The 23,917-nt window shown below is 34.3% G+C and overlaps 1 protein-coding gene and 1 long non-coding RNA gene across 4 annotated transcripts; both read left to right on the top strand.

Annotated features, from left to right (window-relative positions):
• The first annotated feature begins 3,325 nt into the window (after positions 1-3,325).
• On the top strand, positions 3,326-22,689 carry lin7c (lin-7 homolog C (C. elegans)). 3 transcript variants are annotated; one of them, NM_001362514.1, is made up of 5 exons: positions 3,326-3,480; positions 4,306-4,424; positions 13,215-13,286; positions 16,861-17,070; positions 18,990-22,689. In NM_001362514.1, exons 1-5 carry the CDS (start codon positions 3,444-3,446, stop codon positions 19,155-19,157), a joined length of 606 nt encoding a protein of 201 aa, NP_001349443.1. In that variant the 5' UTR covers positions 3,326-3,443; the 3' UTR covers positions 19,158-22,689. The 3 variants fall into 3 exon arrangements, with proteins under 3 accessions (NP_001349443.1, XP_087115285.1, XP_087115284.1); XM_087259159.1 differs by having other exon boundaries at positions 3,346-3,480; positions 13,215-13,295; XM_087259158.1 differs by lacking the exon at positions 3,326-3,480 and adding an exon at positions 3,558-3,997 and having other exon boundaries at positions 4,217-4,424.
• LOC147843126 (uncharacterized) lies at positions 9,105-11,744 on the top strand. The gene is made up of 2 exons (XR_015495811.1): positions 9,105-9,396; positions 9,462-11,744. It is a non-coding gene; the product is annotated as an uncharacterized LOC147843126 (long non-coding RNA).
• Positions 22,690-23,917: the final 1,228 nt, after the last annotated feature.

The raw sequence follows: 23,917 nt of genomic DNA, 5'->3' as shown, positions 1-23,917 counted from the left end.
GTTTGAGCTCTCCCTTTACAGGTCGAAATTTGGCACATGCTGTGCAGAGAACATCTTCTCTCGCAGGCAAACATACTTTGGATCCTACATTCATATGATTTCAAAAGGGATAATGATAGATATAAGTATATACACTACAGTATATAAGTATTTATTTCCCATCCTCTCAACATATATAGTTGAAGTCAGAATTATTAGCCTCCCCCCTGTTTCTTTGTTCCCCAATTTCTGTTTAATAGAGAGAAGATTTTTTTAACACATTTCTGAACATATTAGTTTTAATAACTAATACCTGATTTATTTTATCTTTGCCATGATGACAGTAAATAATATTTGACTTGATATTTGTCTAGACATTTCTTTACAGCTTAAAGTGACATTTAAAGGCTTAACCAGGTTAACTAGGCAGGTTAGGGTAATTAGGCAAGTTATTTTATAACAATGGTTTGTTCTGTAGACTATCAACTATATAGCTTAAAGGGGATAATAATTTTGTCCTTAAATTATTATTATTTTTTTTTATTAAAAACTGCTTTTATTCTAGTCAAATCAAAATAAATAAGACTTTCTCCTGAAGAGAAAATATTATCAGGCATACTGTGAAAATTTCCATGCCCTGTTAAACATCATTTGGTAAATATAAAAAGAATAATAATAAATTAAAGGGGGGCTAATAGTTCTGACTTCAACTGTATGTCTATATCCGTATTACCAAGCTAATGTGAAATCTCAAAGCCAGAAATGCAGACGAACACATCCATCCAATGTAAATTCTGATGTGTTCTGTGGAACAACAAACACTCTAGAAAGTTCTCAGGTAAGACTTGATATGTAAATTCTATGGAAACCAGTCTCTCATGTAATGTTGTCCAGAGGGAGAAGGCAATCATCACTAGCACTAAGAGATTAGGATTTTCTTTTGTCTGTAGGATAGATCAATGAAGTCAACACTCCAATGCACTCTGCGTGATATCTGATACACCTGAACACAGACACAGACCTATACACAAACCTGCTTTCCTTCAAAGGTTGTTATCAGACAACTGAACAGAAATCTGTCTGACACTGATACACTGCCACAGATAAGGGAGGAGTTTCATCTGTTCATGGTAAGTATCTCTGCATCATGAGACACATGGGCAGGACCATAAAGGATGCTCAGGCGGAAAGTCAAAACTGATTATAAGTGCATCCTTTATCAGAAACACAACTCAAATTAAATTTGTGTACCCAAGGATATTGATATGAAAGCATAATAATAGCTATCAGCCTTGCTTAATGAGTAAGTGTTTGCTTAACCTTATAGGAACAAATATGAAGCTGCAAAATATAAATCAATGGTGACTGGACTAGATAAAGAAATGGACAATAAAACATTCTTCTGGTGCATTTTATCTGAGAAACAACTTGCATTATTTTTGTGAGGATCAGATTTTCCCCAGTTCAAAGTAGTCCTTGGTAAGACCCAGCAGGGCCCTGTCCCATTTGCTACAGAAGTAGGCCACTCTATTCTCTGTTTCTTTTTCCACAATAACAGCAAGTAAACTCATAAAATTACTGTTTAAGCAGGGCAGTCCAAATAAAAAATGAGAATATGGAAAAAGTAAATACAAATTATATATATATATATATATATATATATATATATATATATATATATATATATATATATATATATATATATTTTTTTTTTTTTTTTTCCTCAATGTTTAATGGAGAGCCGATTTCTTCAGCACATTTCTAAACATAATAGTTTTAATAACTAATTTCTAATAACTGATTTATTTTGGTGAAAATAAAATAGTGTTTAAAATTTTTTAAACTGCTTTTATTCTAGCCTAAATAAAACAAATAAGACTTTCTCCAAAAGAAAAAAATATTATCAGACATGCTGTGAAAATTTCCTTTCCCTGTTAAACATAATTTGAAAAATATATATAAATAAAAATAAAATAAAAATCTTTCCCCATTTTTTGTTTAATGGAAAGAAGATTTTTTCAACACACTTCTAAACATAATAGTTTTAATAACTCATTTCTAATAACTGATTAATTTTATCTTTGCCATGATGACAGTAAATAATATTTTACTAGATATTTTTCAATACACTTCAATACAGCTTAAAGTGATATTTAAAGGCTTAACAAGGTTAATTTAACTAGGCAATTAGGCAAGTTATTGTATAATGATGGTTTGTTCTGTATATCAAAAAATATATAGCTTAAAGGGGCTAATAATTTTGACCTTAAATTTTATTATTTTTTTAAATAAAAGTTTCTTTTATTCTAGCCAAAATAAGACAAATAAGACTTTCTCCAGAAAAAGATATATTATCAGACATGCTGTAAAACTTTCTTTGCTCTGTTAAACATAATTTGGGAAATATAAAAAAAAAGAAAAAAATACAAAAGTACAACAATTATTTTTGCTTGATAAAAAAAAAAAACGTGCCGTTTGGTCATCAATATTTAATATTTCAAAGTCATATATATGTATTTGTATCCTCTATAAATGTTTTTTCTAAGAAAAATAGTTTTACAAAAATATGTAATTTGTTATCATTAATTACTTCAACAAAATAAACATTTTTAAAGCATTAATTAATCTTAACATTTTTTAGCATTAGCAACAAATAATTTTTATTTAAATAATATATAAGTAAACATATTTCATGTAACTAATATAACAGAACCAACAATGAAAACACAGTCATATATTTCTTGATAGTAATGTGATAACATTGTTAAAGTTTTTTAAATGTATCATCTGATGTCAAAATAACCCAAAAATAATACCCTAAAGTGTGCCTAAAGATTTCTAAAATAAACAGTTGTAGTCTGAATTGTAAAAAAAAAATTTAATAAATAAATAAATAAATAAATCATCATATATAAATGCATTCCTTACCTGGAATAAACTATTCATTCATATGGTTTAAAATGTATGGAAATATTTCTGCCCTTGGATTCTGATTGGCTAATACATTATCCAATTGAGCGTGGGTTATGTTGTTGACCATATATCACTGTATAGCTGCCATAACATTATTTTCTTAACTAGTCCAGTAACATATTACTGACAGTAAAACAGCCCTATTACACGTGTCTACTATCTGAATTGTAATAATTTATGCAGTCAAACTCGATGTCCTAAACAAAATACCAAGTCGAACAGTCCATATTTGCTTTAAATATATTGTTTAATGTTAAAATTATATATAATATATTCCAATTTCATTGAGAAAATCATAATAAAGTCAGTTTGTTATGGTATGCAAAGTGTCTGCGCGGAAGCAACGCAGGAATGACGCTCTTGACGCTCATCCGTAATCTCGGTGCATTAGCCACAACGCTTAAGCTCAGCAAGCTAACAGCAACAAACACAGCCGCCGAGTCGCAACTCTGGAGCTTTCACCAAACGCAAACTCAACAACCAGGGCTATAATGGCCTCTTTAGGAGAACCTGTACGTCTGGAAAGAGGTAAGCCGCGCACCGAGACACTTTCTGCCGTACGTGAAGCAGGATGTTGTGTAAATCACGCTTTTTGTTCTCCCGCTGTCACTTCGTGAGGATGGATTAGTGCTCGACAGAGAGCTAGCATCAATTCACCGTTCGAGATCATACACGTTTTTCTATAAACTAAACTACGTTCACAAAACGTATAAAATGTGCAATACGGACATTTATATGTCGTTAAAGCGGTGAGTTTACGTTCAACGAAAGGAAAACACGAGGGTAGCTGTCAAAAGCGTTAATCTTTTGTGAGCTCTGTTAGCATGGGCACTTCAGGTCAGAGATCAGTGCATCTGAGTATTTCTAGGGGTTAGTAAAGTCTTTCAGTGACGTCCTAATAGTCAGCAACTTATTTTGAGTTTAACTGAAGCTTTAATACACAGTAGAGTTAACTTAGGCTAGTAGATCAGCTAAAACTCTGATTTATGACCGTCTGTTTTTATCTTAATATTTACATGTATCTGTATAAATCAAGAAGAAACCGGTAAGTAGCATTATAATAGTAAATAATTTCATTCTTAAGTTATTTAGTTTTTATTTACAAACATTATTTCTTTTGGGTAGCGTTAAATTATATACTAGTAACGTTACATACAATATATGGCGCAATATTAATAACAACAACAACAACAATAATATTTGTCATAAAGAAAGGATTTGCTAAAATGTTATCTGCGGTCCGTGTTGTTGTTTTATTTATCAGGGAAAGCTGTTTAGCCACAGACAACATCTCCAGATGGCATGATGCAAATGATTATCCATGGTCTTGGTCTTACATATGTTATTCTACAGACATATCTCGTGCCATTGAGCTGCTGGACAAGCTCCAGAGAACAGGGGAAGTGCCACCCCAGAAGCTGCAAGCCCTTCAGAGGGTTTTGCAGAGCGAGTTCTGCAAGGCCGTAAGGGAGGTAAGTGTTCCAACATCACATTCATGCTTTCAAGTTAAATTTAAACGTCTTCTTACAATTTTGAGGGATGTAAACAATAACAACGGTCCTGACATATTTCCGTTTTTTAATTTATTAAAATTTATTTAAATTTCCAAAGATTCTAAGAGTCCAAGATGTTCCACATATTGATAAATAGTGTTACGATAGCTGTTATAACATCAAGTTATGAATAAATTGTCTCGTTACAGGTATAAAATAGTTTGATAACAAGCAGAAAATGTTCATTGGCCAATGACATTACCACATTGAAATGGTCTATAAAATTTCTAGGTTTGAAAACTGGGGATTGTTTTGCATTGGTTACCTTTTTAATGCTACGAATTAACCTTAACAAATCTGTTACAGAATACAGATTCTAATGCTTCAAACTTCATATTACATTAAGCACATTTTCGCTTTTAAGTACGATACTTAAGTAGAGATCTCTCCTTACCCCAGAGAATAAATTATGTCTGCTGCATATAATCCCTTAAACATGTCTCTTATAGCCTCTTATAGGTGTGAACATGTAATGGTCAGAAGCAGATACAGTATATACAAAATCATTGATAAAACATAAACAAATTGGTAAGAAAAATGACAAACAATGCAATTTGTATGCAAATGATGGAGTAGGAATTCAACATGTATAAGTAAAGAAAAAGTTAGAAGTGCATATTTGATGCATAAGAAGATAAAATCCCCACTATAAATCCATTACTTCTTTACTAAAAGGAAATAGGCATATACATTACTGTTTATTGCAGTAAGTATATTACAAGAAGTTATATTATTAAATATTCATGTTAAAATATATATTTATGTAATATTTCCAGACAGGTTTTAGTGAACTTTCAATATTGTCAAAAACACAGAACTTTTAGTTTTTGTTTGTAAAAAGGCCTAAATGCATGCAAGGTCATTCAAATCTTTTTACACATCTCCAACAAACACTTGCAATCGGTTCATGAGATCGGCCAGATCAGAGAGTACCGATTGAGTTATTAAATGCGTTTAATGGCCGATACCGATCTCTGGCTGATCAATCGGAGTATCCCTATAAATAATGTTTATAATGAATGCCTCTAACTATTCTTACATATTTATTTATGTAATGAGCATGTTATAATGTAATAAAAAATTTTGTTTTAAAATTTAGATTTAGGGTTATCGGCAGTCTATTTTACATCGTTCCTGAATTTAATTTGAAAATGGGTCTGATATTCCAGTGTAACTAACCAGACATCAGCATAAAATATATTTATAGCATCTAAATAGGTTATTACAGGTGAGTCTTTAGAAAGCACCATCTATTAGCTTAGAGTGGCTTATGCTTATAAAAGAAAAGTTGTGCATAAAGCCCTATGGATATTTGTCTGCGTTTTATGCAAATGACTAACTCTGGGCATGCAGCTGCTGTTTTTAAAGTACAACCAATTCATTAACATCATAAAAAGGATAACAAATTGATGCCCAAATAAAGTTTTGGTAAGAACTTCTCTTATTTGTATTCTGCTAAGGCGTTATTGGTGAATGAGATCCGCTGTGTGATGCTGAGGGGGAAAAAAAAGTAAGGTGTGATGAATGTGCCAAAGACTGACAGGTTAATAATACAAAAAATTGAGCAGGCGGATGTTGTTTCATCCTCACAAGCTCCTCTCTCTTTTTTTTTGCCCAAGTACTCAGCTCATTTATGCAAGCGGTCGTTATGACTGAAATTGCTCTCATCGCTAATGCTTATGACAAAGTGCTCATTAGTGTAGTACATGCGTAGTTATTGTTGTGCAGAAGGACTGGATACTAGATATTGATTCTGATGTCCACAAATAGCATCAATCCATTTGTCTGTTTCAGACTGGGCATAAAACTAGTGTTCTGCTGCCCATGTAGTGAATCTAAGACTGTTGGCACTTGACTGGTCTCCTCCCTGCTGCTTGGTCATCTGTCGTGCTCACTGAAGACTCTGAACTCTTTGCACAAGTGATGCTCGCTGCAGAGTTGCTGTTCTTTGCTTTGCTTGAGTGCCTGTAATAAAGCAGATTTCTGATGGAAAGATTAGGTTCGATAAAGCTTTTGTTAAAAGCTGAAATGTGGTCTCAGCACTCATCTTAAATGCATGTCCATTTATAAACTTTATATTCATCTTTCAACATAGGGCTGGGCGATTTGGCCTAAAATCTCGATTAATTGAACATTTTAACTCGATTACTATTAATGAACGATTACTTTATTTTATTTTTTTGCCCTTATAGTTCATGGACAAGGTTTGGACAGTAAATATACTCCCATATAACAAGTGAGAGATTTTTTGAATGAAGGGTGCATTACTTAATTTTAAAATAATTGAAGGAAACACACTCTATCTACTATATATGATCATTTATTAACATCAAAGTTGAATTACTGAAATTAAAACACACATTGCCTAAAACAGTCATGTTTTTTTGGATAAAAAGTAAAAAAGTGAAAATAAAAAACTTACACTTTTGGAGTTAAAATGAGTTATTTTAAATGTTTTTCATATTAAAGGTAGAAAATAAGCTGTATCGCTTCTAAATAAAATAATAAATGGGGGGTGGGGGGGGGGGTGGGGGGTTGGGTTTGGACGGCATGATGGATGATGTGATGGCAGCCACAGAACAACGGCGCTAGTGCACTCACCACACACCAGCTATAGGTGGAATGGAGAGACAGTGATACAACCTATTCGGTGGATGGGGATGATTGGGAGGCCATGATCATAAGGGCCGATTGAGGGACTAATGACCACAGAGAGTCAGGACCTCAGTTTAAGGTCTCATTCGAAAGACGGCACCCACTGACAGTGTAATGTCCCCTTTAATTTTACTGGGGCATTAGGACTCACACAGACTGCAAGTTGAACGCTCCCTGCTGGCCTCTCTTACACCAATTCTAACAGAAACCTAGTTTTCCCATGTGGTCTCCCATCCAGCTACTGGCTTGGCTCAGCGAGTAACCGGTCTTGGGCTGCAGGGTGATATGGCTGTGGCAATATCACCCGCAGTATGACCATGCTATGGCTTGTGACTGATAAATATTATATAATAGAGTTTAATTTGTATGAAAACAGGCAAAAATTAAATGTTTTTGTTTTAAAATGTGGTTTAAGGCATAACAACGTTATGTTCATTTTGAAAAATTCTGATGTAAATATAAAAATAATAATATTAACTTCTGCCGTTTTAGGAATTGGCTTTGTGATTGTAAAATGATGTAAAAGATGTAAGATCAAAATAAATAAAAACAAATAGCTATACTTCAGCTCTACATTAGTGAGTACGTTTACATTGACACCAATACTCCGATTTTATTTTGGTTAAATATAAGACATAAGACAATATAATTAAGCATATAATCTTAAGAATATAAGAGTATAAGACAATACTAAGAGTCTACCATGTAAACAGCAATTTTTAATTGCCTTAATCCGACTAAAGTCATAATTGATCAAAACAGAAATTGAATTAAGAGGTGGAGTATGCAGATTTTATTTGCTGTACAGATGACTAATTAACCTTAATCAATCTATTTCCATTGTAAAGGATTTTTGCCACGTTTTGCGACAGAGTAGTCTATACACAAAGCTATTTGACATTATTCTCTGCACCTACTGTGTCAATGAAGGACCACACACACCTGCATCGTTTTTGTTCCATATGGCATGCTGTATTAAATTCCATTAAAGCAACACTCTTCCTGCAGTTCTTTCTCTCATCCAATATCTTGTTTGTCACTGGGGCATGCATGAAATTTTCCTGAATGAAAGTGAAAGTGCCAAACTGTAGTTAACGTTGACAAATTAATAATGAAACACCTAATATTACATGAAACTATGGAGCAAATATGGATAGTGCGGTGACGCAATGACTTTAATTGAACCATGTGCTATAACAAGTAGAACGGATCATGAAAAGAACGTAGAAAAAGCAACTCATGTAATCACCTTAATCATATTATTGTCATATTCAGATTAAGGCAAATAATTCAACTACTAATGTCCATGTAAAGTAGTCAGTGTTTCTCAACCACGTTCCCGGAGAACCACCAGTTCTGCACATTTTCCATGACTACTTAACCAAACAAACCTGATTCAGATCATCAGCTCATTAACATAGACTGAAAAACCTGTAATGTTGTGACAGACGAAGGTGACATCCAAAACATGCAGTGCTAGTGGTTCTCCAGGAACATGGTTAAGAAACACTGCACTGCACATTTAAAAGTGTTTGGGTCAGTAAGATTTTTCTTTTTGTCTGTGTGTGTGTGTTTTTTAAGAAGACTTTTAATCCTCTCCATTTCTGAAATATTGTAAGATATTACAGTTTTAAAATATTTTTTTTTCCAATAATATGATTTAAAATATAGTTAAATATTGGAAGACAAAGCTGAATTTTCATTTGTCTGTGATTTTTCAGGAATTACTCTAATATATTAACTTGTTCCTGAAGTTACATTTCTTGTATTTATCTATGGTGGAAGATTTTTGTTTCCTTGAAAACTATATATATATATATATATATATATATATATATATATATATATATATATATATATATATATATATATATATATATATATATATATAACAGGTGTGAACCTATACTGGTCTCACGGTTCGGTTACGATTATCATGCCTTCGATTCGGTTCAATTCTATATCTTGGTGCATTGACGATGCTTTCCAATACAGTGTTATATTTTGGGGGGAGGCTATAACAAGCTGTCTGTATAAACACACAGTACCAAACTGTCTCTCATTCAAACACATACACAAACATAGACAGCACCAAAGAAACAAACAAACACACACACACGCCCGGGGGCTATTCCAGAAAGCAGGTTATGTGACATACACAGGTAAGTTTGAGAGTAAGTAGGTGGATAACCTCAACTTTTGTTCCAAAATCGGAGGTAACTTCTGGGTATGTTAAGTAGCCATAGCAACTTACTCTCTGAAGATAACCTGCTCCGGAGCAGGTTATGTTCAGAGAGTAAGTTGCTATGTTCCAGAGTTTGTCTGTTTCAGAGAGTTTACTGAGCATTGCGTGCTCTTTTGATGAGAATATTTATGGATGTGGACACACAGATACAAGTTTTTTCGTTGTGAGAGGGTTATAAGTGCATAGTTTTTTTCATAATGTTAATGTATTTAACAAACCTTTTTGAAATCAAATGTGACAAACCGCGGGTCTGCGCTTACCATAAAAAACATTCAGTGCAGCTCTTTGTATTCGCGTCAGGGCATTTTAGGCAACTGTACAATGTGGCAGTAGGACCACCTGTACAGTATGCCTGGCACTGAACTGTTTTTTAAACTTTTGTACAGTTCCTTGGTCATAAATCACTGCGTATCATTACACAGATGATTCAGAGCACGGCAATAGCGTAGTGGACAGTGCGTCGATAAAGAACAATGGAGCGAGTTTGAATCTCACTTACAGATCTTGTGTTTTTTCTCTTCTTCTGCACCCTCACATTTTCTGTATAATATTATAAGTGGCAGCTTTGTCTTTTGTAGGAAAATATATCTTTAATTTAAGATGTAGGACGTCGTTCTTATATAAACATTCACGCACACACACTTACATTTTTTTTCAGGGTTTCTAAATGCTATTGTGTGCATTAATTGCAGCCGATTTTAAAGCTCCATCAGTCACTAAAGGACACTGATAATATAAAATTTGTCCAAAGTATAAGTGTGCAGGTACAACTTAATTTTCTATCCTTAATCTTTTGGTGTTTCAACTATTAAACTCATTACTGCTTCCACTTACCAGCTCATCACACACCCCACCTCATCACTATGTTGAGGCTAAATGGCTGATTTTCAGGAAGTAGTGATTCAAGTGTATAACACAAATATAGTTTAAAAAAAAACTATAAAGCAAATGTTGCTCAACACAATGTTTATTTTTATTATATTATAAAATAGAATCATTACTGGGCACTACATTGTTACTTGCTGGAGGACAAAAGATACCCTTTTCTGCCTTATACGATGACACCCTACCTGCAGCCTGACCCAGAGGAAATCTCAGTGACCCAAGCAGACAAAACAGATGGAAGAGTGCTAAAAAAATATAATTAGTCAAAAAACTATGTTTAATCAAATAGTTTGGTCTGTTCATTTCTTCATTTCCTGAAATAAAATGAATGATTTTGTACACTGCTTTATACACACACCTTTCAACGTGTAACATATTTTTCATATACATTTCTCACCTTAAGTTGATGCTTATGTGACTTTATCTTTGAAGATGGACCTTATACAGCTACTTTAGAATTTAAATATGTAGATAAAAGATTTTGTGATCCAAGAGTAATATTCAAATATGGAAAAGTGCAGAAAATTCTTACACTGCTTGTTAGTTGAGGCAGAAGGAACTTCGTCTGCATGCAAAATAAAAAGAACCTAAAGCTATCTGACAACAATCACTTACAACAGTGACAGAGTGTGTGGTTTAAGTCAAAAACTCAACCACTGAAAAGCCTTTATTATAGGACACAGCAGTTAGACAGGCCTCTTTCTATTAGCTGCATGACAGAAAGAATATTCTAGAGTGTTAAATAAAGAGCTCCAGTAATTAAATATTACCTTTTATGATAATGTTTCTGTGTTTAATGACTTTGGACAGAGTTCTAGCTCCAGAAAGATTACAATTTCTATAAGCCTTATTAGTCAATACACATATTGTGGCCTTAAGAAATTAATGGCAAGAAAAATAAATGCATGAATGGTTACACAACATACTAAAAAAGAATGTTAAAGAGTAGTTTAATTTATCATTACAATAAAATGGAGGGTGGCATGTGTAATTTAATGAACTAATAAATTTTCTTATTATTTATTTTTTATTTTCTTATCTATTTCTTATTCTATATTTCTTTCCTTCGTTGAAGCAGATGTGTAATCTCTGTGTTTAAAACCTCCAGCTCTGCCTCTGTAAAGTGCGTTGCCCTTTTTTTCTCACCGTGACTTTCTATGGTGACTCGTGAATTCGGCGATCTACTGAAAATGCCTTCAGGTGTGTGCCGTGCACGCGCATTAACCCGCGGTTATCTTCAGGAGGTTGATTTAACTAACTCTTGTCACCTGTTTTGGAACCAACATACTCGCGGTAAGCAGGTTTTGGGTAAATCAACCGAGAGTTTAGGTTTTAGCAGATGGTAAGTTAACCCAGCTTTCTGGAATACCCCCCAGCACGCACGCACACACTTAAGCCCTCGCAACAGGGAGAGCTCGCGCTGAGCGGAGCAGAAAAAAAAAAAAAAAAAAGAAGCACTTTTTCGACGGTCCCTTGCTGAGAGCTCCTCTCAGCGCGAGCTCTCCCGGCTAAACAAATATTGCGAGGGCTTAAACGGAGCAGTGGTCGTAATATCGAGCAGAAAAAATAAAAAGACAGCTGTGAAACATAACCAGCTTTGTCTTTTTGTAGGAAACACACTTTAGATCTTTTTAGGGTAAGAGGTTTTTGAGTTAATGCCGTCTATAACTGAATGTGTGTCAGAAATTTTGAAAACAAAACCAACTGAACCGCGTTCCTTTCTGGCGCCCCCCTGGATATACAGCACCCTTAGCATTTGCCTATGGTGCCTATGCCACAGGCTGGCCCTGAGTTGGCTGAGTGTTGTAAATACTCGCGCTCACCTCCCTCGCGACAGAGCGCACAGGAGATAAATGACATCAGTACATAATAACCGGTTATGATTATTACTGAACCGATACCTTATTGTCCGCGTCTGCATCGCGGTGCACCGAAGAAACAATTAATTTGGACACCCCTAATATATATATATATATATATATATATATATATATATATATATATATATATATATATATATATATATATATATATATATATTTAAATGGTACATTACATTATTTTAGCTTTTGATTAATTTAATGAATGTTTGCGTAACTGATCTTTAATGGCTGATACTAATAAATTAACATGATCTTTAAAACTGACTAATTAGTACCAAGTATTTAAGATAAATGAAACATTTTAATATTATAGTCACTTTCATTGTTCAGTTGCACAAATCTAGTTTCATAAAATAGATTTTAGGCCCTTTTACACTCTTTACAACCATTTTGCATGTGTTGAGGCTCCAAGGTCACCTGTGACGTTTCTCCTGAAAAGCTTGTTTTTCAGTTGCATGTGATGGTGCTTGAGTAAAGTGCTGTATTTTTTTTTTTTTTTTTTTGATGGATGCGTAAAGTGCTTTATTAGTAACTCAAGAGCAGTGTCTCTTAACCATTTACATTTCACTCTGAATATTTGCTTGATTCTTAGATAAACGCACATGTCTCTTGGTTTAACACTGAGGCTTGTGTGTGGACGTATAATGATGGCCCTGAATGCAAGATGGAATAGCGGTGTGCTAAACATGTGCTAAAGCATCAAGAGCGAGCCATGTGAAGAGATTGATTTGATACTGTATTCTCCTAATGGTGCGGCTTTCCAGTCAAAGATTATGGTCTAGGACACAATTTCTCCGTTAATGGTGGCTGTCCATTGAAGATCTGATACAGACTAATGTGACGGACTTAAACGGCTTTTTAAGGTTGAATTACGATTCACAAGTAATTTAGTTTGTAGCTAAACTGAGATGGATCTGGGAAACTGCCTAAGGTTCTGGAAATCTGGTTTAAATTGTATGTCCGTGTTTGTTTGCCTGGATAGGTTTACAAAACAAGACCACAGAGTTTGTATTCATACTGCGTTTGTGTGCTTTCTGTCAGGTATACGAGCATGTGTACGAGACGGTGGACATAAACAGCAGCCCTGAGGTGAGGGCGAACGCAACAGCAAAGGTAAGTCAGGTAGACAACTCTATTCCTTCTCAGAGCTTAAAAATGTACTTTTGTTATTACTTTGTAACATTGGTGCGTGCAAGTTTAGTTTAAATGTAGAGAACTACAATTGAAGACATTTGTGTGTATTGTGTTTGTCTCAACATGGGTTTAAATTTAGTCAACGTGAGCTCTTCTTTGTAGATGGTGTGGGCCAGAAGTCCTTAGTGGTGCATTTGTTTGTTTTTATACATGACACAAGATCGTATAACTCTTACTAGGGCTGCACAGTATATCGTTTCAGCATTGATATCACAATGTGATCATTCGTATGCTCACAATGTGACTATTACGAATGATCACTATGTGATCATTCGTAATAGTCACATTGTGAGCATACGCAATATTGAGTCTGGATTATAATTCATTGATTGCATGTGTTTTTGATGCCTGTGATTGTATAATGACATTAAAGGCATTTAGAAATTGTATCATTTGTTACTATAACAATGATTAATTTTATTTAATTACTTTCATCATTAAGTTACTGTACTTGAATACCGGTAGACTCGGAAAACGATAAAACACTTTATTTCACTTTTATCTTTTTCTTGATTGTATTTATAGATTATTGTGCTTGAAAATACTCACAACACATGCAAATACAGAAATGCACTGCAAATAGCACAACAAAAATGTGTCGGGGGACCCCAAAAAGTTTAAAGCTCTATTAGATTTTATGAAGAGGCATTTTGAATGCAGAATCATCCCAATCAAACATTATAAATTCTTTCAAAATAGAGATATTCAAGTTATCTGTTGAAATTGTATTCATACCGCAATATTTATGGCAAAATAAAATATTGCAATGCTAGATTTTTCCAATATGATGCAGCCATAACTCTTATTTTAAACAAATTGCATCTCTGGCGTTGAAATTTGACAGTGCATTTTGAAATTAAAGATGCTATAAACTTTACGTGTACACTGTAGTGATGTGTTATTAGATTGTATCATTTCAAAAATGAAAGTAAAACAGTATTGTCTGACTTTATCTTTGGAAAAATTGGGAAAGTCAGTTTTTTTGATGTTGAAAATTCAACTCTACAGTTTAACAAAGTGACTTTATTCAAAATGTTAATACGTTTTAAATGATATCTCTGCATTGGTGGTGTTGTATATTATGATAAAAAAAGTCTTGTAATATGCTGCTAGTAGATTTTCTGTTATTTTACAGACTTATTTCTCTATATATTATTTCTTATGCGTCATAACGTTTCAAACTGCTTAAATGTCAATAAAAGTCACTTTGTTAAACTATAAAGTTGAATTTTCAACTTCAAAAGTTGACAGAGCAGAGATCAAGGCCAATAGGCAATTCACAAGCATACAATAAAGGGAAAAAGCTTGTGAATCACAAAATACTGAAACTGTTAATTAACATATTTTTTACAGTGTACTGTAGATTCCTTGGTTACTGGTACATTAGGAATGCTGCGCTTAGAAAAATGTTATGGCTCTGTACAAAGAAAAATACTTTTTGCCAACCAAGGTTATTGTAGTTTTGGAGTTTTTATTTCAGTACTATATTTAAAGTTGCTTTAAATGTAGTTTTAGTTTGGTTCATTAATGGTTTTGTTAGTTTTAGTTTTTATTTTCAGAACATATTTCTATTTAGTTTTTATATATTTAGTTTAAATTTTACTTTTTTTTCCATTTAAAAGAAAACTTTCAGTGTTGACCAGAGCAAAATTTGTGTTTGCACAGCTTTAAATCATGTGCAAATCTCATAGAAATAAATTTTAAATAATTTTATAAACTTCCAGTGTTTGCGTGGGTTTCCCCCATAGTTCAAAGACATACGGTACAGGTGAATTGAAAAAGGTAAATTGGCCATATTGTATGTGAATGGATGTGTGTATTCGTGTTTCCCAGTGTTGTGTTGCAGCTGGAAGGGCATCCGCTGCATAAAACATGCTGGATAAGTTGCTGGTTCATTCCGCTGTGGCGAAGCCTGATTAATAAAGGGACTAAGCCAAAAAAAAAATGAAATGATGAACTGTATAAACAAATATTGAAGCCAAAACCACACAAATACAGTTTAAATAAGTAAATGTAAAAATTATGCTTTTTAAATGTCATACAAGTAGATAAACATGCCTAATTTACATTTTTTTGGAAAATAAGGAAAATATTATGTATTACTGTTTCAATCTTAATTTTAGTTTTTGCTTACTAAAATAACCTTGCTTCTGACCGTTAGTTTCAGTTAGGGATACATATTAACATTTATCAGTGTTTAGAATAGGGGTGCCCAAACTCGGTCCTGGAGGGCTGATGTCTTGCAAAGTTTAGCTCCAACCCCAATCAGACAATCCTGGCCTAGCTAATCAAACTCTTACTAGGCTTTCTGGAAACATCCGTGCAGGATTGTTGATGCAATTTGGAGCTAAGATCTGTAGGACACCTGGCCTCCAGGACTGAGTCTGGGCACCCCTGAGTTTTTGCTTTCTCCCAGTATTTCAAATATTGTGAAGAGCATTCCTGGTGCAATGTTTTGTCTTCTAGCATGTCCGTTCTTAGCATTAATGACAAGCAGTGCATCTTTACTGGCAACCCTTCACATACAGCAGCTACTGTTAATGGAAAATAGTGAGAAGTTTATTACTAGTAAAGAATTATATTTCAACCACTCTCTCTTTTAACTGTAAGCTTTCTTTTTCTGCTGGTGGATACACATCATTGCCATCACAAAGTCCAGAAGTTACATTGAGTCTCGCCAAAAAAAATGATCTCTCTATGTTCTTTTCATCTTTTCTCTTGAGCTCTTTACATTTTTTTTATTTAACCCTGTTACATGATAATATTAATAAATTAGATTTAATAATGTAAAGATGATGTTTAAATGATTATGTAATGTTAGATAAAACTGCATCAGCGCGCAGCAGGCGTATACTCCACTGTAATTAGTGAAGAACAAAAACTAAACAAGGTTCCGCCACAGCAATTACACAGATACACTCAAATATGTATTGAGGTTGTGCAGATGAAATTTCTTAAGTATTTGCCATCAAAGATGCCATCTTTCTTCACTAGAATTAAATTCTGTGAACCATTTTAGCTTGTACCTTAACAGACAGGGAAGTCAATCTGATTATCTGATTGGCTTAGCTTGATTGTAATGCCTTCTTTTGCACAAGACTGATGGCCTAAATTACATCAGCAACTTATTTGAGGGAGGTTGTTATTTTCTCCTTTTATTTAGAAGACATATGTATTCTTTTTTAATGTCTGTTCACCAAACCAGCTTGCAGTATAAACAGTTATAAGCTGTTGTTAGAAATCAAAATGATTTTTTTCTTGTTATTCCTATTATTGTGAACCAGAAAAAGACGCTTTACTGTGACCTGATTCTTCAGAATCCAATTTAATATGATTTCATGCTGTCAATAAAGTTGAAATCCTAAATTTAGCTTTATGTTTTAAGGAGCTGTGACACATTTATATATAACAAATATAGTGTGTTTTGGTATGTCTATCCCTTGCAGAAGTAGTTTTTTTGTTATCCATAAGTGGTTGATTTCTTTTTCTACAGGCTACAGTGGCTGCGTTTGCAGCTAGTGAGGGCCATTCTCACCCACGTGTGGTGGAGCTCCCAAAAACAGAGGAGGGACTGGGGTTCAACATAATGGGTGGGAAGGAACAAAACTCTCCCATCTACATCTCCCGCATCATTCCTGGAGGCATCGCTGATCGACACGGTGGCCTGAAGAGAGGAGACCAGCTGCTATCTGTGAATGGAGTGGTATGTACACAACAGATCAAAATGCTTGACATTAACTTTTTATCTGAATTCACAGGTGCAGAATACACTTATTTATTTAATTACAGATTAATAAATTCTGTACTGCACTTCCTCATTTTGCTTTTTTTGTTTGAGAAAAAAATTGAGAAAATTTAAAACAAATTGAGAATTAAAAATAATTATTGTAAAAAGGGAATTTACATAAACCGGATTGGTGTGATATAAGTTAGACTAAATTATGTGAAATTTTTTTTTTTTCAAGAAAATACTTTACACCTTATTATGTTACACATAGCTGTCTAAATACCATTTTTATACGCTCCTAAGGAATTTAACATAAACAACATTTACACACAATGAAAATGGATTTGGTTCTCTTCACTTCTTAACAAACCCTTTAAATATAACAGTATTCAGAACAGAAAAGAGCAAATGCCTATAAAATAAAGAAGTTGTGGTGGCATTCACTATGTAAAATGTTTGACTGGTTGACCTTTTTATTCATCAAAACAAAATGCTCATTTAAATAAATGGTGTCAGAAATGTAATTTAAACAAAGTTATTGGTCAACCTTTATTTTCGATGATGGTCCTATTGAGTGTTAGTAGATTGTCTGCTTCATATGTTGATATTGCTCCTTCAACAGACATTTAACTTACTATGTGAAACTTTGCAAGTACATGTCACCTTACACTAACCCTACCCCCAACCTAACAGTTTGCTTCTAATCTAATGAGAATCAGTTGGCATGCATAGATATATACATTAGATGTCACCTACCCTGTTGTTGTCTATTAGAAGGAATGGGTCAATTGAGCCGCCATTTTAGTACAGGGTAGCGCTCCTTTTAAATAAATGTGGGACCAAGCTGCTATGGAGGACTGTGGCCATCCAGAGCCAGAGAATTACACACATACACAAATATCTATGGTCGGGAGTTTTCCCGGAGGTCAGTATGCAATTTTCTTTTTTAAATTATGAAAATTATAATTTTACATCACTTTTCTATATTGATGGATCAGTGATCGCACAGGCATTTCTGACAAAAAGCTTGTGTTTGTTTGTATGGAAATGTACTATCCATACTCCCTGTTAAATTTGATCAAATCCGTGTCCTGAAACACACCTCCTCACCTGCTTTCACTTTTCATACTGACGGAGGGGGAGATTCATTTGTGAATGAACGACTCCTTCACTTAACGGACAATAATACAAGTTTCCAGCATCTCGTTTTCATATATCTTTTGCATTGTTTGCTGATTTTATTCAACAAAAGTTGCATAAGCCGAGTGTTAGGTGTGAGTTGCTGCTGCTTTGCCTTTTGGTGAATGCAGTAAGAGACAGTATTATTATCAATAACGCTACCCGTTTAGCACAAAAGTTCATAATATACCAAAACGTAAAAAAACCTGAATCTTACCTATGAAATGTTCTGCCTTTGTGCTTTGTTTTCTTTGTTTTGTTACTACACCCGTAGACAGCGCTAAAGTCCCGCATCTTCACGTAGTAACACTGTCTTGACTAGTGCGGTTGAATGACACTTGTCCTGGGAGCACTACAAATATGGCGGCGCTATTGACGCATGCTCGGGGTCCCTATGCGATAACTAGTGTATATATCTATGGTTGGCTTGTAGTTGCTATGTAATTTAAATTCAACCAACAGACCATCAAAATAAAGTTTGACCAAGGGATAAAGTGAATAAATAAAGTGAAAGCTATACAAATCGAAATGTGGACACTTTGCACCCACTCAGATTGACGTAAACTGCATTATGTAAACTGCTTTAAAATACAAGTCACAGCACGTTTCAGATTATTAAAAAAAACTGAACTCATTTATAAGTTATGTCACACCAATATAGGCATTTAAAAAATAAAAATGTTGATCCAATAGAAAAAGAACTCCTTGTCTTTCAGAGTGTAGAAGGAGAGCACCACGAGAAAGCTGTGGAGCTGTTGAAGGCTGCTCAGGGCACAGTGAAACTGGTGGTACGGTACACCCCTAAAGTCCTGGAAGAGATGGAGTCGCGCTTTGAGAAGTTGAGGTCTGCCAAACGCCGGCAACAGAACAACTTCCCCAAGTAGGGGTCTCATCTGTGCCCCCCCCCCCCAAACTCTCTCTTTCTGTCTTTTTCTATTTGTCTGTATATCTTCTGCCATCTGTCTTCTTTGTCCACGCTCTCTCACCCCCTTTCTCCAGCCAGGGATTAGCCACATGTTTGGCTCTCCTTTTTGTGAAATTTTCTAAATCCTCACCTCCTCAACGGTTTTTTAACAGTGTTTTCACACGCCTCTTTCTCATAGCATGAACACTACGAAACGGGCTCTGGATGTTTTCACGTAGACATCACATACGTGCACTGTAATGGTGCGTTACTAAGAATGTACTGTCATTTGGGATGTTGATTTGTTAGATATGCAAGGGGACCATTGCAATGTTCAACTCCTGAGGTGATCTGAATGAAAATGTCTAAAAAAGTGCCTCAAGAGCTTTTAAAAAAAAATAATTGCAGCTGCAGCCTTCAGTGTGTCCCATCGTAGGCTGTGTTTTATGGTCCATGCACAAAACGAGTAAACACTAGCTCAACCGAAATGTAATTGAGTGCAAACGTTTAACAGAAATTCGAAAGAATGGTGTATAATTAAGAAAAGGGGTTATGATATACTCATTTCCAGTCAACTTTTCTCACTCTTTCACTAAGATAGAAGGAAAAGTTAACTAGAAATACATAACGTACGTGTTTGGAGAGATAGATAAATGGCAAATCGGTGATATGAGCATCTTTTCAGAACTGCTGTTTGCTTCAAACACAAGGAAATGCTGAAACAAACAGTGTAGCTGTTAAAAACTGACACTGTTTCTTTTTTTTTTTTTTTTTTTACATTTAATGAATTTACAGATGAAAAACACTGTGATCTACAGTAATTGGTGTATCAGCTCTGTGGAGTAAACAAATCAGCTTTTGTCAACAAGAATAGAGAAGAATGAGGCAGTCGGCTGTGTGTTTAGATTCATTTGGAGGCATAAAGCATGTTACATACGGTCACGATTACGCCATTTCAACAGTCTGCTTTTGATTGAAAATACGTGAATGGAATGTTTATAAATCGTTGAACCGGAAAGCAGTTCTGAGGAGATGCTTGTGGCGCTGTTTGGGTGTTGGATAAACAGAAAAATGAATGAAAATGTAACATTTTTGTAGCTTATACCCCTTAAAACACAGAAACGGAATGAAGCAGTCACTAGCTCTTCGTCAAGCACGCGTCTAGTTTTTAATTTGTAGAAGTAAAGCGTTTTTATTTTAAACACTTCAGCAGACACACTAAGTTAAGATTGTAGGGGAGGTTAGTTTCATTAGTTCTGAATGATAATGTGGCACTTGCCTTTCAGCTCTGGGTCCATATGATTCACCCAGTTTTTGCTGATTATTGTATAAACCTGCATCGTCATGGTTCAGAATCAATTTTCTTAAACGGTTATATTAGTGCATCACGAGGTAGCAGCTCAGCGTATTGCTAGCAAAACAGCAATGAATGCATAAATGAATGTCACACATATTCATTCTATGAGACATGTCTAAATTAAGCTCGAGTGATTTTTATTTTTTTTTATAAATTGGTGCTGTCATTTTGTTTTAAACCTGATCAGTCATTTGTTTTCCCCCCTGAAAAGTCAGCAATTCGTTCACCCGTATCAGTGTCTAGAATTTATGGGGAAAGTGATACAGATCTGGAGATGCTCAGCAGTAGTTTTTATCAGGTTTTCTCCCGATACACCCCTATGTTTAATACTTAAAGTGATCCTTTACACAAAAATGACAAATTGGTTAATTTAGTCACCTCTTCAGGCCATCCAAGATGTTGGTAACAATGTTAAAAAGATTGATAATGAAAATCCACTTATTTGTTCACCCTCTATTTGTTTCTTCTGTTAAATACAAAAAAAGATAAATAATTCAACCTAAAACAAAAAGTGCTCAGGAGTAGCTTAAATAATGTGTTCTCTTTGGTATCAGAATAACCAGCAAAAATTAGTCCAAGGCCTTCAGAAAAATGTGGAAAAAATGTTTAAAAGCCTTTATTAATTTAACAGTCATGTCAGTAATGGCTTTTTAATATTTTTTTTCTACATTTTTTAAATGCCTTGGACAAAAAAAGATAGAAGATACTTGGAAGAATGTGACTTCCAAGGTATGTAATTTATTTCTTACTATGAATGTGAATGACTTCCAGAATAATTTTGTTCAACAAAAGAAAGCAACTCAAATGAATTTGAAACTACTTGAGGTTTCAGTAAATGCTGAGTAGATTTTCGTTATTGGGTGAACTATTTCTTTAAAGATGATTTCTAGCTAAAACTGTGGTCATTGGACATTCCAAAAATGCATGTCAACTTCTATTAGCAATTTAAGAGATGAGCAAAGAAATGATTCAGGCTAAACATAACTAAAACCTCTTGCTCCTGAAAAAACATTGATGTCTTATGAAAGGAATTGATCAGATTGTGCAAGAAACAGGATGTTATTTACCACATTAATACTGTTAATTCACAGCCTTGGCAAGTGGTTTTGTTTCAGACCTTCATTTTTGATCAGGAATCTTGTTTTACCTGTATGTTTTTTGACTTGCAGTGTCAGTATGGATTGAAATGCATTTTACAAATAAATGGACCACAGTTTTATCTATAAACCTTGTCTAATTTACTACTGAACATCTTGGATGAGGTGAGTAAATTACCTGCAAAATTTCAGTTTTCTTAAACTATCCCTTTAGCGTATTTGAAGGATTTAAGTGAAATGATTGTTGAATTCAGATTACTTTAACACTGCGTCTCTTTGTACTAATTTTCATGTTTCAAAAATGTAACACAATGTATTTTTAACATCAAATGCAGGTATTTTCAGTGTCTGACAAGCTTGGGGGAAAAAAAAACCTGTCTATTTTTCTCAGTCTCTCATAAAATATTTAACGTGTCTAATTATAGAGGCCCATGACTCACCCCGAGCTGCGAGATGCGTAGGTGTTTCGGGGGTGAGAGATAAAAGGGAGGTCTGATGTCTTGCATGAAGGAATCATTTGTGTTATTGACAAAAAAAAAGCAGCATCAAGAATCAAACGATCCCTTTTCTTTCTGTGGTGCTCAGGTTGCTTCTTTCTACAATAACGTGAATTTTAAAAGCATTATGTATCACAAGAGCAATAATAAGACATGATCAGTTTCTCGCCATCATCATCAGGATACTCATTTCCCATTGATACTCAGATTTATCCACAGGGGGGGCTGATTAACTATTTTTATAACCGTTTTCTTTTGATATTTTACCCCTTTTTGATAAAAAAAATCTATTCTTTTTTTTAATTGTTACTATTGGCCAGGAATGCTTCATTTGATTTCTTAACCACCTTTTTGTTTTCCTGTGATTCAAGTAAAAAGACCAAACTTGCATCCTTTCTGGGAGCTCTTTCAGTGTAGTTTTGACTGTTTTTAACAACCTGTTGTTTTATTGTATTATTTCTGTCCTGTTGTATTGTTACATTTTAACATGGATGTATAAAGGCTGATCAAAGTGATTTTGTTTGAGCATACAGAGTTTAAATATACTGTGGGTTTAAATCATTTTTGTGTCTTGGCTTTTTTCTTTACGTGCGTGAGTGTGAGGAACGTTTCATAGCTTCTAGTGAGAGAGTTAATGTTATTAACCAGACTAGTACACATTTGCCTGAACACTAGAGGGCGCTGCAGGACTACTCAGTCATAACTTGAAGTCGTCGTCTCATTTAAAGAGCTGAAATACTTCGTCAGAAAGGTAAATATCAGCAATTTTATTGTTTCAAAAATTTATGTGAAACCCAATTAACAAAAATCGTCGAATTTATAAACAACACACTATCCACATACTTCATTTTTGTGTGGTAATGGGATGGCACTCGGTCACAGACTAGTAAACACACTGTCAAGGGATTTGTCAGCTCAATTTAGCTTCTTGTCAGCGTTGTCATCGACTGTGTTTCGTCTGTCTCGGGTTGCATCTTTAAGACGGAAGCGAGCGTCACTGACACTGAAAGCCTTAGCGATTAATAACATGTAATATAAAAACAATCCCCCTTCTGACAAGGTGTGGAGAGTTTGAACCGTGTTAATGAAGAAAAATGGGTCTGCTGACTATATTAATGAATGGATGTGTCATTCAAGAGTTCACTCGGACTGATTTTCTTTTCTCGTGTCCATCCAGGTTGGGGGTTGGTGGATATTGTTGAAGGATATTTTTCTCCGAAAATGTGCTTTTAAAACATTTTTCTAAGCTTTAGAATAGAGATGCCCAAACCAGGGCTAACCTTTGATTTGGCTTACCATCCCATCAAAGAGAGAGAGAATGCCTTTAACAGAGATTGTCATTTCCAATTTAACATGACTTTTGTTTTTAAACTGTTGAACTAAAAAGAAACTGCAATTAAATGTTTCAATTAAATGTGAATAAATCGGATAATTAAAAAAAAAAACTGCAGTCACTTGATGGATAGCAGACATTGCAGAAGACATCAGCAAACGAATCAAGAATCAAGTGTGTTTTTAGTTGTATTAAAATAAGATTGTTCATGATTTTTCTTATAAGATGTTCATTATAAAACGTACAAAAATGTATTATATTTTAATACAATTAATATATTTAAAGTAAGCTACAATACATTATAGTGTTAAATAAATTAAATAATGAATTATAAATTATAAATTGGTACTTAAATTGACAACTTTACGGTTTGGTAAGCTATATTTTCCTCTCGCGTACGACCTTGGCCCTTCATAAGAAAAAGTTTGAGCACCCATGCTTTAGAAAGTCTGATGT

Source organism: Danio rerio, chromosome 7 (assembly GCF_052040795.2).
Source record: "Danio rerio strain M-AB ecotype USA chromosome 7, GRCz13ab, whole genome shotgun sequence".
Classification (NCBI taxonomy): Eukaryota; Metazoa; Chordata; class Actinopteri; order Cypriniformes; family Danionidae; genus Danio; species Danio rerio.
Note: the sequence above shows the minus strand (reverse complement) of the source record. Positions and strands in the feature narration are given on the sequence as shown.

What these genes read in the sequence shown, in the direction of transcription:
- lin7c (XM_087259158.1), top strand. Translation starts at nt 3,939, where the DNA reads ATGACCGTCTGTTTTTATCTTAATATTTACATGTATCTGTATAAATCA. An exon ending in TATAAATCAAGAAGAAACCG is followed by an intron (nt 3,998 to 4,216) that starts GTAAGTAGCATT and finishes TTTATTTATCAG; the next exon opens with GGAAAGCTGTTTAGCCACAG. An exon ending in GGGCGAACGCAACAGCAAAG is followed by an intron (nt 13,287 to 16,860) that starts GTAAGTCAGGTA and finishes CTTTTTCTACAG; the next exon opens with GCTACAGTGGCTGCGTTTGC.